The 18,371-nt window shown below is 49.2% G+C and overlaps 4 protein-coding genes across 4 annotated transcripts; 3 read left to right on the plus strand and 1 right to left on the minus strand.

Annotated features, from left to right (window-relative positions):
- Positions 1-202: 202 nt before the first annotated feature.
- Positions 203-11,851, minus strand: PC9H_003647 (uncharacterized protein; the record flags this gene model as incomplete). The annotated part of the gene is made up of 46 exons (XM_036773240.1): positions 203-468; positions 524-614; positions 670-702; positions 756-811; positions 862-917; positions 970-1,043; positions 1,098-1,164; positions 1,214-1,295; positions 1,352-1,430; positions 1,481-1,805; positions 1,859-2,002; positions 2,055-2,190; positions 2,241-2,715; positions 2,778-2,954; positions 3,001-3,187; positions 3,237-3,547; positions 3,598-3,665; positions 3,720-3,746; positions 3,800-3,948; positions 3,995-4,115; positions 4,160-4,359; positions 4,408-4,561; positions 4,614-4,959; positions 5,011-5,337; positions 5,389-5,417; positions 5,465-5,534; positions 5,582-5,698; positions 5,750-6,136; positions 6,201-7,016; positions 7,072-7,763; positions 7,813-8,195; positions 8,248-8,426; positions 8,483-8,899; positions 8,951-9,143; positions 9,192-9,322; positions 9,371-10,156; positions 10,212-10,415; positions 10,466-10,615; positions 10,679-10,744; positions 10,799-10,897; positions 10,953-11,057; positions 11,115-11,242; positions 11,298-11,510; positions 11,561-11,638; positions 11,688-11,760; positions 11,813-11,851. The coding sequence occupies 46 exons, from the start codon at positions 11,849-11,851 to the stop codon at positions 203-205; spliced, it is 9,306 nt and encodes a 3,101-aa protein (XP_036634713.1).
- Positions 11,852-12,644: 793 nt separating this feature from the next.
- Positions 12,645-13,390, plus strand: PC9H_003648 (uncharacterized protein; the record flags this gene model as incomplete). The annotated part of the gene is made up of 6 exons (XM_036773241.1): positions 12,645-12,710; positions 12,778-12,815; positions 12,877-12,950; positions 13,006-13,091; positions 13,144-13,280; positions 13,336-13,390. 6 exons carry the CDS (start codon positions 12,645-12,647, stop codon positions 13,388-13,390), a joined length of 456 nt encoding a protein of 151 aa, XP_036634714.1.
- A 285-nt stretch (positions 13,391-13,675) lies between these two features.
- Positions 13,676-14,889, plus strand: PC9H_003649 (uncharacterized protein; the record flags this gene model as incomplete). The annotated part of the gene is made up of 7 exons (XM_036773242.1): positions 13,676-14,002; positions 14,057-14,147; positions 14,205-14,278; positions 14,337-14,382; positions 14,437-14,477; positions 14,532-14,601; positions 14,657-14,889. 7 exons carry the CDS (start codon positions 13,676-13,678, stop codon positions 14,887-14,889), a joined length of 882 nt encoding a protein of 293 aa, XP_036634715.1.
- A 349-nt stretch (positions 14,890-15,238) lies between these two features.
- PC9H_003650 (uncharacterized protein) lies at positions 15,239-18,349 on the plus strand (the record flags this gene model as incomplete). Its single annotated transcript, XM_036773243.1, has 11 exons — positions 15,239-15,352; positions 15,412-15,493; positions 15,546-15,658; positions 15,706-15,818; positions 15,871-16,470; positions 16,522-16,564; positions 16,617-16,779; positions 16,831-17,089; positions 17,140-17,315; positions 17,365-17,441; positions 17,492-18,349. 11 exons carry the CDS (start codon positions 15,239-15,241, stop codon positions 18,347-18,349), a joined length of 2,598 nt encoding a protein of 865 aa, XP_036634716.1.
- Between the last annotated feature and the right edge of the window lie 22 nt (positions 18,350-18,371).

Below are 18,371 nucleotides of genomic sequence, written 5' to 3' on the forward strand. Positions count from 1 at the left end.
CGATGTGAATTGTGGTGCAGGACCGACCACTCTGATACAGGAAACACTTTAATTCATACAACTTCTAGTTGATATTCATTCACTTTTCATTCGTTCATTTTTTTTTGGAAGCCCGTCGTCCCCCACGTTCGTTCCGTTTGTGATTGGTTACCGATTGTCATTCGCACTGTACACATTTACATTTGGATATGTCCTGCATTTACTAGTCCATTTTTCGTCGCAAATTGAGCATCCGTACTACCGAACTTATCTGGTCGTAGAACCATGATTGGGAGGATTTATCAGGAATGAAGACAAATTTGTCCTGTTCTTTACCGGCTTTGTGAGTGAATCGAATGCCTGTATCTTCAATCGTGACTCCAGCCACATGAGTGAAGGGAAGGTCCCAGTCGAGCTTGAGTTTGTTAGACCAAAAAGATAGAACACGTGAAGTAGTCAGCAAGACCACGTTGTCGCCTCCATGAACATCTAACAACCGTCTCAGATATAAGGATTGCAGATGAAAGAATGACATGACACTCACTGATGTGGGCAACATACGATTCTTTCCGATAAACCCCGTTTTCGAGATCGCGCATCCAATATTGACCCGTAGCTTCCCGAGCAGAATAAGGCTGTAGAGAGATGTAATCAGGTACAGCGTTACTGAGCTTACTGTCCAACGCTCACGCTCAGAACACCGTCAGACGGCACCAGTCTCGGCTACAGTGAATCGTTAGACGTGTTTAGCTGAGCAGAAGTTGACTTGCACTTACCAGCCTTGAGCGGTCTCGTGCGGGGTTGTCAAATACGGTAGTGGTGTTCCGTATACCTATTTTGCGAAGTTGAGTAGATCGCATATATGGCACATTCACGGCCTACCTTCGGACACGTTCGAAGCTAAATCAAACACACCAACGACTGGCTTGGTTACGGCGCTACTTGTACTAAGTCACGGCATTTAGCCCAAGATATTGGAATGAAGCTCACCCTACCAATCCTTTGCCTACTCCCTTGAAGAATCCTAGTGCTCCTTCATTCTCAGCGCCTTCAATTGGTTTCATCTAGATGGAGTAAATTAGAAGAGTAGTAAGAGCGACCGTTCAGCGGTTACTAACCAGTACTCCTTCCATCGCGCTCGCTACACTGCTTGCGAAGGCTTCGCCTCCAGCCGCGACGCCATATCTGGTATGAGGCATAAATAACCGTGACATGAACGAAGAAGGAATCGCACATAGCATGTCGGGGCTTGTTCCTTCTCTGAGTCATACGACGCCGAGCCTGATATTCAGAATCAAAAGTAGCAGCGGAGAGGCCTTAAACAGGATCAGCATCCGTCGAATGCGCATCAGTTCATTGTCGTCAAACTGACCTTTGCCCACGCTGCTAGTTATTTTAGTGACACTGTCGCTTACGCCGAACACAGTCTTTTTGACGAAGCTGGCCGCGCCCTTAAAACAGCACATTAATACAAACTCGGGATGAACAACAATAGTCTTACCTTGGCGATACCAATGCCTAGCTCCTTGTTGCCGTGCATTACGACTCCATTGAACGGTTCGTAAAAGATATCCGCCACGCCAGAGCTAACGTTTGTGAATAGGCCTACTGGGTTACCTATGAAGTCCGCCGAACCGAGTATTCGATAGAGCTGACGTAGAACATCTTGTCTATAATGATACATAATCCTGTTCAACAACTCCGGCTGCGTAAGACGCATATCCTTGATGCCCAGCGCGTTGAGTTCGACAGGTGCATCATTGATGTTCCCGACAGTCATGGTCAGGGCGTTTAAGACAACAGCCAGCGGGTTTCGTAAACTCAATCTAACAAAGTGATGCTCGCTTAGATATCCAGAACCTGCAAGTGGACCGCTTACTTCTCGTCACTGTTAACGCGCCCGGTTCGCATAAACGACAGAGACAGCTTGATCGGTTGTAGTTCAAGGACTTCAAAATACAGGACTTGTCCAACAGCTGTTGCTTGAGGTTCGGGAATATCCGCGGGCTCGTTGATTAGGATACTAGAAGATGGCCATTGGACAAGCGCAACACCATTGCCAAGAAGCTACCCACTCGACAGTATCTTCCTCCCATGAGACACCCTTGATTTGGATGAGATCGTAGAGGGCGAAGAGGAGGTCCTCGTCCGCTTCAATAGTGAGCGCTTGCAGAAGGACGGAGAAGTATTTGATGTACAGTACACCGTGCGCTTGAAAATGGTGAGAGAGAGGGTTGAGTTAGAATCAGATTGCTTCTTACCTTGGTCTTTCAGCAGGGCAACGGAAGCCTGAATAGTGGGAAGGGCAGCAACAGCGCTACTTTCTTTCTTGACGGGAGTTGGCTGTAGTACTACTGGGTAGATCGCATCATGTAGTTGATTGTCGATTTGGAAAGCGCCGACTGCCAGATGGACTTCTTGAGCGGCAGGGCTGTCGGTGTAACCAAAGCTCAAATTGTCGACGGAGATGTATAAGACTTCCAGCGACTTTCGATTCAGCAACGATACACCAATGCCTGCCAAGTCGAGCGCGATAGCCAAGGACGGCGTCGTATCCTGAGCGTCTATTTGGAAGGCCTCGATGCCCTCTTGCTGGCGTATAGACGCTGTTGATCCTCGACGCTTAGGTTTATAGATGCTTCTATCTGGATTGTACTTTGTTATCCGTAGGATTTGTTTGGGCCCGTCCGCTCTGATATCCAGGGAAACGCCCTTCGCTGTCCTGCCTCCGGGAGGCTAGGTCAGAAGGGGAGTCAGTCGCTAGTTATCGTATCTGTTCCACATAAAAGGTGACCCACAGTGAGCATGAAGGGTAGCAAATCGCCGATTTCCATAATATCAACGGCTCGACGTTTCTGCCCCACGGTAAGCAGTATTTGCTTATCTCGGGCAGCAGGATAATCCCATGCGTAGCATATGGTGGTGTGTGGTTGTACGGTGTACTCCTGTACCGGATTCTTGGGAGGGCGTTCGTCCTAAATAGCGTTACTGACTAGAACGGCATCATAATGGCGTCCTTACCTTCTGAGAAACAACAAAAGCTAAGTCCGTGCGATTTTCTATTACGAACGGCCAGTCGTTACCCGCGGCCGCAAAAGTCACGAAGATCGTCGAACCGTCGACTTGAATGTCAGTGCGAATCAAACCACTCTTCCCAGGGTTGCGAAGGTGCACTGGACCGATATCTTCAACGTTAAACGGTGGGGACCTTCCGCCAAGGTTATAAAATTTCACCAGGAGACGGAGGCAAAGCTCACCAACGGTCGTCGCCTTGTCGTGGGGAAGTAGCTACTACGAGGAGATGCTCTTGGCTAGCTCGCAGTGTATTGAGGTGCCGCCGCTGACCGGGTTCAAGCTGTGTGCTGGTGGGAGTTCCGTGCTCGCGAACCCATAAGGCCTCGTTCAAGGCATTCTTCAAGACGAACCGAGGCGTAATTGTAATAACCTTTGTCAACTTGTACTTACCAAGCCCTTCTGCCCAAGCAAGACCTATATGAAGTTCCTCCTTTCTATTTTTGGAGGGCATGACGAGGGCAGTCTCCGCGGCAGGCGCTTCCAGGCTGATCATCTACTCCCGCCAAGGGTGAGTTGGTCGAATTATGACAGTGTAATTATTACCTTGGACCAGGCGAAGTCTCCCACTTTGAAAGTAAACTCGTGGGCGTGATTCTGAGGATGGGACAACACTTGAATGGCAATGAATGGGTTAGAATCACTGGTCGAGAAGATATATAACTTACTGAAAGGTTGCGTAGAGCTGAGTACATCTATCACACAACAGAGTTTAACAGTTAGGTAAATGGAAGAAATAAAATAGTACCTAGAGATGTATCCCCAGCGGCCTCCGCAGGAGGACCAGCACGGCCTATACGCGTGGACTTGACAAAGAACGGTAATCCAGCTTTATTGATCACCAAAAACGGACTGTAAATTTGAACTTTGAATGCCCCTCCGGAGTCCGGATATCGCCTACAGCAATGTTAGATCGTGTTGAACACGCATAACATACACTGACACGTAGTTCAAATTGAGCTCGAGCTTACGTCCCTGCGGATCACGCAGAGTAAGTCGCTTTTCAATATCGAAATCTGAGTTGCCGTCTGTATTGACAATCGCAAAGTCGCTCTGTTTGAAGACTACACAATTAAGAGAAACGTCAACATGAGCAGAAAGGTCTCACCAGTGTCTTGAACTTCTATGTTGAGTAAGACAAGATGAGTGAGTTCTACGCAATGAACTGGCATTATTCCGCCTTTGCGTAAGTAGCTCCGCCAGTTCTGGTCTGTATCCTTGTCGTAGACGCGATATTGAAGGTTATATGGCAATAAGTTTTCTAACTCCAGTGGTGCGCGCAACTTCAGCTGAATCCTAGGGATCTTCCTGGGCTAGGTTGAGCGGATTACTTCGACAAGTAAATACCTGACTCACTTAAACTGAGTATCGTCGCCGCTTGTTTGTGCCCATGCTTGAAAGCGAAACGCAGCTTCTTTGGGGTCAGTATGCGGGCACCGGATAGTGAACGACTTTCTGGCTATCAGATCCTCCCAACGTATAGCCGAAGACCATTTGTACCCAAAGCCCTCTGGAATATGGATTCAGGTCCAGCAATATGAGCGGTTGAGATATGCACTCACGGTCAGGTTGAATTCTGACTTTGGTTTTCCCCACAGTTTCAATCGGGAGGGCGTAGTCGTATCCGGGTGGAATCTTCTCAATGGAAGAGACTGGATGTCCGGTTTGGTCGACCAAGGTCAGTTCCAGAGGGTACAGCGTCTGGTTTTCAATCTGATATGTGGATCTAATCACAACGACTTTCACGGTGTCTTCAACTTTGATCTCGCACAGGAGCCGATGTGAATGTCTGTCGGCTCTTTGCAGGGGAAAGACACACTCCCCCTCTCTATCGACAGGGACACGTAACTCGTCCCAGGGTTTATTTTCGAACCCGATACCAAGATGATTTTGGTCTGAAGAAACGTGCTGAAGGGCATGTTCGAATAGTAATACGCGGCAGAAGATACGACAACTCACCTCTCTTTGCGTTTGCCAGTCACCAAATCTCCAGTCCACCGTCTGTCCGTGAGCTATTTTCGTGCGACTAGGAACTCGTGCAGAGTGTTTGTTGCCAGCAGTAGCATCAGGAGCAGCCCAAACCGAAATTGGGTACCCTGTGCGGTTCCATATGCGATATGGCGCATAGCTACCGCGAGCTCTCTGAAGGACTCGGTCACCTTCTTTACCCCACATCTTCCAGGTAGTGGCGACAAGTTCGGCGAATGCTGCGCTAAGGTTGACATCCAGTCGCTCGCGGGATGACATTTTCAAGTTCAAGCCTTGGGAAGGGACATTACGGCGGACCTGGTGAATGTGCTGCGTTAGAAACGCTTCCTAGGGAACACTGAGACCTACCGAAAGTGTAAACGACCAAGGATCGATCACTTGGAAAACATTAGAGGTGCCGATTGCAAATGAATGAGTAACTCACAAGGCTCCCAGTGCGAGTTTGCCATGTTCCAGTAGTTGATTTGCGCAGCAATAGTCGTGGTCGCTTGAAGCTGTTGTGGCGTTAAGATATAGTGGCTCCGGTAAGATGAGCACTCGCCTCTCCAGACCAATCCTTCGCGCCTAGGATGAAAGGCTTTACTTTCAAATGCAGCATTGGTTGTTCATGCATATCCCCGATCAGAATAAGTCTGAACCCATCGATAGATCCTGAAAGCTAGAAATCGCTCAGCATCATGAGCGACCACTAGCGTTGGTAACCAATTACCTGCTCCTTCGATGTTACTACGTTAGCCTGTCCAACGGGCTCCCGACTACCGGATTCCGGTGCCCGCACCATTGCCAGCGACGTAGTCGACTCATTGAATGCTGAATTAGAGGTTTGAGAGTTGGTCGATGAATTACCCGAGGAGTTGGTATACATAGCTATCGCTTTGTTTACTATACTCATAATGAGGGTGATATCGCGATAAGATGCACGAAGGACAATTGGTTTGGAGGTGATTTCGATGCTAGATAATTGCTGTGCGGATGATGACCGAGAATCCAAGGACAGAGTTAAGTCGACGTCGTCGAGGAAGCGGACGTTTTCCGTGTCTTTACCCATACGTAATAAAGACATGCCCAATTTGTTTATGGTGAGTGCAAGAATGCCCTAGATATTGTTTGTTATCGTAGACTAGCGGTGTGTTCGGTGTGTAACCAGAAAGTTGACCTACCTGCTGCGCTATTAGAATGTGTTCAATGGCTAATCTAATGGACTGTGATTCAGGGTCCGTATCGTCCGCGAGGACACTGATGGACACATCGTGAAGGTCGAGGCGGAAGTCAAAGGCGCCGGCGTTGCCACTACGTGGAGGAGCAGCCTGAGGGGCTACAGCACTAGATGCTACTTGTTTATCTTCCTGTGGCGGGAAGGCACTCAGACCGAAATCGAGTAAGGCGAAGACAGGGTCGATCGAGAAGATGATTTGAGGTGCATCTACAGTCAGAACAGCGAGAGATGTAGGGGTATCTCCACCAGACATTGTGTACAGCAGCATGAACTGGTTGCGGTTGTGGTGTGAAGCGGGGATAATCTCCCTGAATCTAGAGTTCCCCGGCCTAGTATTCGTGATAGTAAATGACTGAAGGACAACTTGAGCTTCTCCCGATCCGTTGGAGAGCATCTTGAAGCGCAGCGAATTACCCTTCAGCGCGAATCTCGCGATTCCATGGTCTTTGATGTTGGACGGGGTTGTTGCCTTAGCGTCGTACAGGTGCAGCTTGATGGCGTCCACGATGACAACTAAATCAAGTTTTGACCTTATGGTTTGACTGGACGATGTGGTTGTAGGACGAGGCTCTGGGTGGAAGGCGACAGCGGAATCGGCTATAGGAGATGCTTGGGACGCCTCAGCATGTGACAAGGCATCATTTGCGTCCGTATCAAAGGGCCCAGAGAAGATGCGAGGAACTGCTTGAGACAGTTGGAAGAGTAGCTTGTATTGAACCTGTGTCAGATGTAGACGGATATCCGATATGTTCACTGAGAGCTTTCAGGCAAAGAGTATTAGCTATTGTTATGGTAAAGAAGTTAATTACATATACCTGAGTTTCAGGCGAGTCAGTATCTTTACTGTACTCTACACCCAATCTCTGCAGCATTTCGGCCTTGATGTTGATGTCATCAATCATCTTCAGCGTTGAAACTTCGCCATCATGATAAAGGTGCGAGGCCAGTTGTACTCCTTGAAGGCTGGCATTCAGCTGTTGGTCGGAACCATCGTAGGCATTTGATGCTCTCATCTCTCCCAGGCGCATGACGAGGGTGTCCTGGCTGTTCAGCGGGTCGGATGGGAAAATAAGGATGGGCGTGCTGATGGAAATGTCGAACTTCATCCTTTCGATCTCGGAGGCTCGCTGAACGGCAGCTTGTGTCGCAGCATCATACAATCCTTTCAACTGAGCTAGCTTTGTGGTAAACATATAGAGGTCATGCAGGGGCTGCTCAATGAAGTATAACTTCATTGAAGCTGATTTGAGATAGACAAACGATTTGACGCCACTGTAATCTTCCGCAGTCGGATCGAATGTTTCGTACTTGAATTCAGCGAAGTTCTCCCCCTCGATAGACAAGATATCCTTGAAGTTCGGAAGAGCGCTGTGAACGTTGTCATTACTCAAAGCAAGGTTACCGAGTTTCCCGGTGATCTCCATAGTAGTGGGATGAAGGAGGACGGCAACATTTGCGGTGGACAAGGAGAGCGTGGCGAAGCTCTCGATGCCGTGGATGAAGCGAACTTGATGTCAGTTAGTACAAAATATGCCACGGGTGTGAATGCATCCTACCCTGAGCACTGGCCAACGTAACTAGCACACGAATCTTCTCCTTCTTCGCTTGCTGGGTGATTGCCTTCTCGTCAACCTGCGGGGAACTCAACTCGGCCTGTAATTGCGGGGTGATAGGAGACGCTTGGGCCACGAAGGTAGACATGATGAAGTCGTATAGTGAGATAACAGCTTCAGGCGCTGCCCGGAATATGAATGTCGAGAGCTTGATATCCACATGTTGATCTATCCCTTCAAAAATAGAGATGAACTCCGGCGAGGCTTTCTGCGCTCTGTTGTAAGTCATCGTAAGTAGGTCACCTTCCTGGTTCTCATCTTGATCGCTGGACGAAATTAGTTTCAAAGGTTTGTCGTCCGGCTGTATCAAGTCCATAGCAATAGACCTAGGATCAAGTTAGTGAGATGAATGTTATATAAACGAGGATTCAAGCTAACCTTAAGCTGATGTCTACTTTCATGTCGAACTTGGCTTGGGCAATAGACATAGCAAACCTTTGGAACGCTATAGATCCCAAAGGTCTCTCCGTATTCCGCCCAGTAGATTTTGATATAGTAGCCCGTAGATCATCGACTCTGAAGTCACACTCGAAGACATGATGATGCAACGCCAAAGGCTACATAATTAACCACAGTCAACTTCACAACCGGAAAAAAAGATCGGCGAACTCACATCTGAGCTGTCCTGACCGCTTTCACGCCCGACCTGTGATTCTTGGTCACTCGATTCCAAATCCGGAAGTTCCTCAACATGATACTCCTTTCCAACTTCGCTGGGAAAGAACTTCTTGTTGAATTGAAATCCCGTCTCTGGTCCCGAGGGGACCGACAGCGGGGCGTCCTCTGTGGGGAAATTGGGCATGCAGACGTCAATCAGGCGCATAAGGGCCTTATATTTCGTGTCCGAGAAATTGAGGTGTAAAATAGGTAGTTTGCCAACGATTTTAAAGCGCGTGATGTTAAGAGCAGCGGGCACAATAGAGCTTTGCACTTGGAATTCAAGGTTAGTCCGCTCCAGGAGATGTAAGGTGTCTCTCGATTGAGCTATGAGTGCATGCCGACAAGATTCCAGGTCGTCGCCGAGAATGAACTGCAAAGATTATTAGACACGACATTGTCTAGACATAGTTGAAGGAAGTACCTGCGCGGATTCCAACCTGAACTTGAATTTGTCGTATACCATAGATTCGAGCTCCTTATGATCGTGCTCCGTGTAAGCTTGTTTGCGTTTGGCGTTGATAGTCCGTTTATTGGCTTGGCGGTCGGCCAGCTCGCTCTCGATAGCGATGTGCCCAGCATCGACAATCAAGTGTTTGCATTGGGTAGTAGTGATGCTACTCGCATGTCAGTACACCCTCCGAGCATGAATCTAGCACACATACCTTTCGGGAATGATGATAATGGGCGCGCTCATGTCGACCTGTATATCCAGTGTCTTCGAGGTCTCCAATGCATACTCCAGTACGGCGCGACTTTGAGTTCGGAAAGCCTCCAAATTCTCACTCGCCGCGTTCTACACAGGGTCAGAATAGCATAAGTGGACGGACAGAAGGGGACGAACGAGCAATGCTTCAACGGATTCCAGTTGACTGGCTGGCGGTTTAAAGAACTTGTAGATGGCCTCGATGTACCCTCTATTGTAAACAATTTCCATAGGTCGCAGGCGGAGTGTGAGAGCGTTGTCGGCACGTTCATCTAAAGGATTCTTTTCGAATTTGAAGAAAAAGAAAGATTCGTCCTCGCTACCCGACTTGGAGGTAATCGCCTTTTCGTCGCTCTGTACATCCTTCACTTGAACAATCTGAGAGTAAAGCGTCCCAGAAGCTGTGTAATCATATACACTGAAATTACCGAGTGCAACAGAGGCCTCGATATTATCAGGCCGCTGTATCCCAGTGGCACGGAAATTTTCGAAGACAATCGACAAAATATCCTTCGGTGTGCCGCACGGGTCGAGCTGCAGCGAGAACGTGCCCTTCTTCAGGTGTGCACCGGCCGTAAGCTGCAACAAGTTCCGCGGAAGAGCCCCAGAGGGGTCATCTGCCTCGATCTCGAATTCTTCCTCAGGCTTTCCAAAATTCGGGTCTCCTGTAAGTTCCTCCCACATGGCCTGCGTGGGAGCACCGTCACGCTCTGGGTCCCATTCTTCTTCTGGCTGCTGGGTTGTACCCGTGCCAAGAAGCCAGCCCACCCAGCCTTGATTCTGCGCTTCCCGCTTGTTCTTGTCGTCGAGTAACCTTCGTCGTAGCCCTTTGTCCCGGGCTAGTTCGCTCGCTGCCCTAGAGCGGTAGGAGCGAATGTCCTCGTAAGAAAGCTTTCTTTCCAAGCTATCGATCTCTTCGAGCTCCTGAGATAGATACTTCAGTACAGAAGCGACAAAGCTCTGACTAGAACAAACGTACCTCTGGCGTGTGTGCACCTGTAAGTCGCTTCTGGTGGAGCTCGATGTAACGAAGGCGTCGTTCGCGACGTTCGGCGAAATATTCCCATGTCCACGTCTTGTTATGCTCATGAACACCGTCACTAATCGCATCCAGCGCAAAGCGAAATCGTGCTTTGGCGCTGTTTTGAGCAAATACTTCCTCCTTGGGCCGGTATTTTCGATACTATGCAAACTATTAATAGCGCGAATATTCCTTGGGGCGATATACATTACCTGCACCTGCCGAACATAGAAATGATACATTTCAATTAACGAAATCGTATCACGATACTGGTGTTCATCCAGTCGGAAACCGACTTCGCCAAACGACAGCTGAATGTCATATTTAGGACGCGTTTTGCTGATCCGTTTATTGATCGTCATCTAGACCGCCGAAACGCCACCATGAGTATCACAAAACCTTTTGCCGTCATAATGAATATTCACCCTTCCTTCACCGGAGATAGGTTTAAGGATGAACTGATGTTCGCCTGACTTATCCTCTGTGCTGATCTAGATAGCGTGTTAATTTACGTGACGTAGACTGCTAAACATAATACCACGCACCATTTCAGTAAACTTCTTCATGGCCTCCGCTGGAGAAAGTCCGGCCAAGCTCGGCGTATCGGTATCGAAGTAAACAGCTAATGATTGCAGTTGCCCCAGCTGATCAAACTTTGGGTGAGTATATGCGCCTAAACGTGGCTGCTGTACTATTTACCTTGTGTACGGTCCTGACGAAGCCTTCTATGAAGGCAGGCTCCCAGTTCTCGTTCACAGAGTACGCGGTGAAACCAGCCAAGGTAACGCCCACGGCGAACGGATGCTAGAAAGTGTGTCTGAAATGAAGCAACCTGAGAATTTACGTGTTTCGTACGCTTACCCCCGGCACGCTCAGCTTGTCTTCGTATCGGATATGAACGTTCTTGACAGTTATCTGCACGTTGTTGATAATTTTGGCCATCATCGCTTGGATAAGGCCTTGCGACTGCCGTTCGTCCGCATCATTGCCTTGTAGCAACCACATGTAAGTTAAGAAGCACCGTTCCCATGAATGGATGCTCACCCTGTATTTTAGCTGTTTTGGCGTCCGGTTTGACATCCAGGCCATTAACGCGGGCCATCTTGAGCGTATGCATCCGATCCGCTTCCTCCGCTGCATCATATTTAGCTTGTGCTGACGGGATTACTAGAAGATAGACATCTTCTATCAGCACCTCAACGGGCTGGTTTCCGAGGTTCAGCCAGTGTAGAGACAAGGTAAAATTCCCCAGGTGTCCTAAAGAGGCGAGAGGTCAGATAGATTGCCATGCGGTCAACCCACCATACCTTCCGCGACATCGACTGGAAGCTTCAATTTATCGAGCACGCCTTTCTTGAGCTTCAGGTTGCGGAGAGTGATTTGACCTAATAGTTTGATGAGATGGGAATCTGAGCATGGGTCGCCGCGGCTAACCTTGGCCGATACCGTAGTTCAGTTGATTCATGTCCAGATTCTCGACATACGGGGCCAAGATTCTATTGAATATCTGGGCAATGACATTCGTTACCCCGTCTCTGCAGAGCGTGTAGAATACGCACCCTGTTCAGAACCTCTTTGCCAGGGTTTAGCCACCACATGTTGGGAGATGATGGCGTTCACCAGAGCCGCGAATGTAGCGTGTCTTGCTCGTGGTCGAACTGAGGACTGGATATGGTGCGTGCTAGTGCGAGAGTGTTCCCATGTACGTCAGTGTTTGTGTTTGTTAGCTTCTGAAGCTTCTGAGACGACCGGCGCGCGCCTGGCCAGTGTCGGACCAGTGCTTCCTCGGACAGTCTCTAGAATAGATAGACTCTAGCCCGGCGTACAACCGCCTAGGTCTGCGATTCACCGTGTCCAAGGCAGTCGACCCAGCGGTGGTCCGGCGTCGCCCAACGCTAAATCCTTGGCAAACGCCACAAAGCAGTCATTTGCCAGAGTGAGCGCCGGGTGTGGTGGTGAGACATTTCGCCACTGGATGGATCCCATTGCCCGCTTGCACCTCATGACTGTGGAGGCAGAGCCTCCTATCATATTTCTAGCAAGACGACCGATTTCTTCGAAGCAGAGAACAGTGAGCTATATCTATTCATATCGCTGTGGGTTTGATTCCTTCATTCAGTTCGCGAAATCGATATGAGATGCATAGCCTGCACTTCAGATTAGCTCCGGCTGCACCCCAATTTTTTACCAGAGAAACCACCTGCCAGGCAACTGGTGTAAATATATAGGATGCCCGATCATTCCTGTTTATCCCGACCAGGTTCCGTGTGATGTGACCAGAAATGAGGCCCATTCGGTGCTACTTATAAGACATGGACTTCTCATTAGCGGTCGTGTGCCCGCTCAATCATTCTCCCCTTTACTGTACTACCAAACTACCAGCTTTTCAACATGGTCTCTGTCCTCACTCCAGCCGCTATGGCCCCCTTGAACACCCCCGAGCCCTGCTTCAACGAGGTAAGCACCGTGTCTATTTGCTTCCGCGCTCAGAATCACTGACTTCGGCGACCGGTCAATTACATAGGTATCTCGCCTACAAGATGCCGTAGAACCGTTCTCCAGGTCAGCATGGATTATGGATGGCTTCGCCCAATGACTAACTTGCGATTACCACGTTTGTTAGGCTCGTCGGCACGGAGCATGCAGCCATCCACCTCCATTGCACAATTCCCACTTGGTCGCACTCATCGTCCAACTGTGAGTGTGCTCGATTGGCTAGCCCATGAGTGCAGCGTTAATATATTGCTTGCAGGCCTTGACCTCCATGACCTTCATGAATTACGTTCACGACTGCTCGTCTTCATTCACGACCTCATCCAAAAACTGAGAGCTTCTGGGGTGAATTCACTTCCCCCATGACCGAGAGTCAAGCTTGCTGACAGCGCCCAAGATACACACTACCTATAGCCTCACCCCCTCTGATACATCCCTCTGCGTTGTGTGTGCATTGCCGCCAGGCTTGAACTCCTCGCAAGCCAAAATGACCGACGTGTCCGATTTGGTGCACCAATCCGGTCCCATTCAACAGTATGTCATCGCTTTTCAACAATGTCTCCATCGTTAATACATTGCCGATTTCTAGGAAACACGTTATTCTCGCGGACTTGAAGAAGGCTCCGTGTCTGATCATCTCTTAACCTCATTATTTTTTGTCGCATGCTCGTCTATACACTTGTACTATACCAGACGGTGGAAGCCAATTATACCGAAGGATTATGTTGTGCCTGCAAACCATATGCTTTTCGTGGCAACTGCATGATGCACATAACGAGCGCAGCCGGTGATTCCGAAAAAACGTGACAAATTGGTACGTGGAAATGGTCACGCCGTCACTCGATAGTCGAACTTTTTAAGTGTGAACTGTTCAGGCGCTGTTCCAAGTCGACTTTCCTTCAGTCCGAGACCCTCCTTTTTCCTTTCCAATGGCGCCGATTGCGGATTTCCTTCTGGCTTATGTACCTTCTAATATCCCCCATTACTTGACGACCTATGTACAAGGCAAAACTCCATTGTCCACCGACGTCGTGGTCTACTCAGCGCTCGCCTCTTACCTCGCCATCATCTTCGGGATTCAGGCCATCATGAAGAACCAGAAACCGCTGAAGTTGACGCTGTTGTTCCAAATACATAACGTTATCCTCAGTGGAGGCAGTCTCTTGCTCCTGGTCCTCATGCTCGAAGAAATTCTCCCCATATTTTGGAAGCACGGCATATACCACGCTATGTGTGCTGAGGCATCGTGGACACCTGTGAGTGCTTAGATCGCATCAATTCCCCATCAGATACTGATTGGAGCCTCGCAGCGCATGGAATTTTATTATATGATCAACTATTCGTTCAAATATTTAGAACTCTTAGACACGGTTTTCCTCGCGTTCAAAAAGAAGCCCTTAGGTCCGTACTTGTTCCTGGATCTTGGTTTTTTAGCTTGGCTAACTTGGATGCGTGTAGCATTCTTGCATGTTTTCCATCACTCTGCAACTGCTCTCCTATGTTATTCGCAACTCAACGGCAAGACTAGTGTGGTACGCTGCGTTGCCTCTGTATTTGTCATGCCGCCGATTACTAACTATCCCTGACTAGTCATGGGTCGTGATATCTCTCAACCTGATGGTCCACGTCTTGATGTGTACGTTTCACATATATATCGCCTCTTTAAGCCCACCCATTGAACCATTAACAGATTATTACTACTATGCCACGGCTGGAGGTGCTAAGATATGGGTTTGTGCCAGCATCTATCCCCGTTAGGCGCGTACTGACGAAGTCTTCCAACAGTGGAAGAAGTACTTGACTACTATGCAAATCGCTCAATTTGTCATTGACCTGTTTGTTGTTTACTTTGGCAGTGAGTCGGCAAATGGTTGCACCGTGTACGGCATGCTTACTTAGGGTGTTATCAGCCTACCAGCACTTCTCGTACGTCTACTGGGCCGACACCATGCCTCACATCGGTAACTGCGCAGGCACAGAGCAGGCTGCTTTGTTTGGCTGTGGTCTTCTTAGCAGCTACCTGCTCCTGTTCATCAACTTCTACATCCAGACGTACAAGAAGCCTTCGAGGGGTCCGAAGCCCACCGCTAATGGTAACGGCGTTGCAAATGGGAAAGCCAATGGTCATGCGTACGTGGAGTAGTCTCTTCCACCGATACGCTTCTCTAACGTTGTCTCATAGGCACAAGTAGTTCTGGTGATCACGTAGGATAAACCAAAATGAGATGTCTTCACTTGGATGCTATTATACCCGTTATATCCCTAGCATCCTACGATACTAGACAGGATGGCAGACTTTCCTTTTGGTTTTTGATTTGTCGCTCCTTGACAGATGGCCTCTCAGTCGTTCTATCATTATATATCGGTTACCCTAATACATGTGTAATGGTCTGCCGCTGCTAGTTCGTCTGAATAAACGCCAGATCAACTTGCATAGCCTCAACTGTGGTTAGCAACACCAATTCGGTTGCTAGACCCTTCGCAATCCCTCGATGACTACGTCCTGGGATTACCCTCCTTCGGGGAAGGGTGAGGTTCCACGCGAGTTCATTGTGAATAATGTCGAGCTGTATCTGTCACAGGCGGCCAGCGTTGCCTTTCGCAAGGTGCGTTCCAGTCTCATTTGCGGAGTGAGACATTGTTGAAGCGACCATATGCCGTCCAGCCATTGCCTGCACAACGCAAGAAGCTGGAGAGGAGAGAGTCTATCAAACCACTATCGAATCCAGACGACAAGAAGCTCAAGGGTGCGTCGTTCGATCTTCTAGCTTCGCTGGGCCTCACCCAAGCCTTTGCCAGAGAAACACAGCTGGCTGAGCTTGTCTAAGGCTACAAGTTCAGGCCAATGGAGATCTGCTACATGCAAGCTATCAGAAGAGGGCGACCGATGTTTGTTGAACATCTACGTTGATGTGAGTCTATTCGAGAGCCTTGATTGACGGGGCTCACGGGAAGCCAGGAAACCATGCTGTATCAAACTGTATCCATTCACCTCCTCAACCATACCGATATTCGGGAGGCAGATAGTTCCCTCTTCTTCAGGAAGTACTGTCTAGGAATCTATGGCAAAGCGTGCGCATTGGTTTGGTTGATCTCGTCACTCAATTCACAACGGTATCTGTAGTGCCCAACGTTGGAACGCGGGCTATCCCGTGGAACCAATCTACCTCCATTTCCCGAATGTCGATTCCTGTCATTCGTGGCTTGCGCTGTTGAGATCTTACGCCATTCCGGAGATCTATGGTCGCTACTTCTTCAAAGAGGACGGCGGGTCATATCGAATGTGGCGTCAAGTCGAACTTACCGTTCAACAAGGTCGCTACTTGGGAAGTGCCCGGTTTCTGGGAGACCAAGGCGCGAATGGCGCGGTGCCCCCATCCACCGAGACCAACCAAGAACCAGAAGTCATAGACATGGATGTCTCATGCGAGATATTCCTCAACGACGTCATTTGCGGCCGTACTACCGTGAAGAAAGGCATAGGCTCGCCCGACTGGCACGAGAGCTTCACGTTTCCCGACCTTCCCCCGTTCGAGATGTTGGACGTTAATGTGTGGCGCGAAAAGAAACTGTTCAAGCCGACGATGATGGGTTCCGTTCGCATCACCCTCAGCAACTTCAGGCGGGGCGAAGCTGTGGAAGGGTGGTTCCCTGTCCTCCACTCGGGAGTTGCGGGGAATGATGTTCAAGTCGGCGAAATCAGATTGAAGATTCGGGTCGACGAGTCAGCCTCAGTTTGCATTCATTCAGCGACTTGACTCTGAAACAGTGCTAGGGAAATCATATTGCCCGCTACCACTTATGAAGGTCTACTCGAGGTATACTAAATGATCTTCATTCTTCAGAGCTCGTGCTAAATTCCTTCCGCAGGCACTCAATTCACGCAACTTCCTCGACTGGATGATTGACTTCGAGACAAAGCTGCATCTGAAGACCATCACCACGCAATTAATGTCTATTGCTGTTGCCAGGAACGTACTCATTCCTCAAGTTCAGGAGCTGGCTGATAGGGAGGTAGATGGCACTCCGTCATGTAAGTTGTCAATTTAGTATCATAGCCGTGTTGACATTCTCATCTGAATAGCCCACCAAACACTCTTCCGTGGTAACACCATTTTGACCAAGGTCATGGAGGCCTGCATGTCTTGGTATGGAAAAGCGTTCCTTGAGGCTAGTATTGGTGATGTTCTCCGTCGACTATGTGACGAAAAGGTGGCAATCGAGGTGGACCCAGTAAGGAGCGGCAAGAGTACCCGAGACATGGATAAGAACCGCGAATTGCTGATTCAATGGTGCGAGAGATTTTGGATCCAGATACACTCCGTTCGCAACGAATGCCCCAAGTAAGTCCTGTTCACCCTTTGGGATGAGCATTCAGCTTACGCTGCGTCAGTGAAATGCGTAAATTATTTGAGCATGTACGCAAACTTGTCGAGGGAAGATATAATCTCGGAGATCTATCCCAGGAGCAGAATCGCGACCTACCGTGGCAGAGCGTATCCGCATTCTGCTTCCTCCGGTTTATAGTCCCCGCGATTTTGCATCCCCATCTCTTCGGCCTATGCCCCGGTACGAGACACTTCACAACAATGTCTTTACAGTTAATAACGATCTCTAGGTCTGCCGAGCCCTGCTGTCAAGCGCAGTCTTACTCTCGTAGCTAAGGTTATGCAAAGTCTGGCTAACCTGAATGCTGTAAGACGTTCGTTCATCTCTTCTGGCCCAACTAACACGTTTCTCCCTAGTCCGTGCAAAAGGAAGAATTCATGCGAGGGATCAAAGATTTCTTAGCAGACAACAGGGAGTCCATGATTGACTACCTGATAGTGATATCCACTCCTACCAATGAACCATACGACCCTCATCCAACTCCCATGGATGGACGCCATTCGCGCCTTCACATAGTCAACCATCTACGAAACAGAGCAGCTAAGATGCCCGTCCTCAACCGCGAGGCCATCCCTATCCTACCAGATCTCCTCGATACATCCAGACATCTCTCGATCATTGCTTCCGCTGTAATCCGCCATTCTCGGGATTATAGTGCGAAGAAAACCGGCGGGGACGATAATCAAGCCCTGGACCAACTATGTACAAAGTGTTTCGAAGTCGAAGAACACGCCCTGCGACGTGTCAGCAAACTTGCCACGCGGATGTCCACTGACCGGCGTGCATCCGTTGCGTCTTCACCGGTAAACCCTCTGACCCCGACGCCTTCGAATAGCACAACGGTCTTCGCGGCGAGCACTTCTTCCAACGGCACGCGTAGATCACGAAAATCAACGCGACCTTCTACGGCCCCCTCCGCGTCGGATTCGGATACTCCCCGTCATCGCCAAACCCACTTCTCAGGACCTTCTAGCCCAAATCGTCCATTGCGCGTCTTTGGAGGACACCCTCCAGTCACGCCCTCTTCGCCGCCAGGAGCCGAGGACAATCACACCAGAAAACGACTAAAGAGCAAATCCAAGTCCATTGAGAACATGCCTACATCTGGCCTTGACTTAGGCACCGCGAAGCCTGAGGCAGCTGCAGAAATGTCTGATGACACTGGAAAAGGAATGAGGGGCTTGGGTATATTCCGTGGTATCTTAAGGCGATAAAGTGGTATTATTATATATGGAC

This window comes from Pleurotus ostreatus, assembly GCF_014466165.1.
Source record: "Pleurotus ostreatus strain PC9 chromosome Unknown scaffold_2, whole genome shotgun sequence".
In the NCBI taxonomy this organism is placed as follows: domain Eukaryota; kingdom Fungi; phylum Basidiomycota; class Agaricomycetes; order Agaricales; family Pleurotaceae; genus Pleurotus; species Pleurotus ostreatus.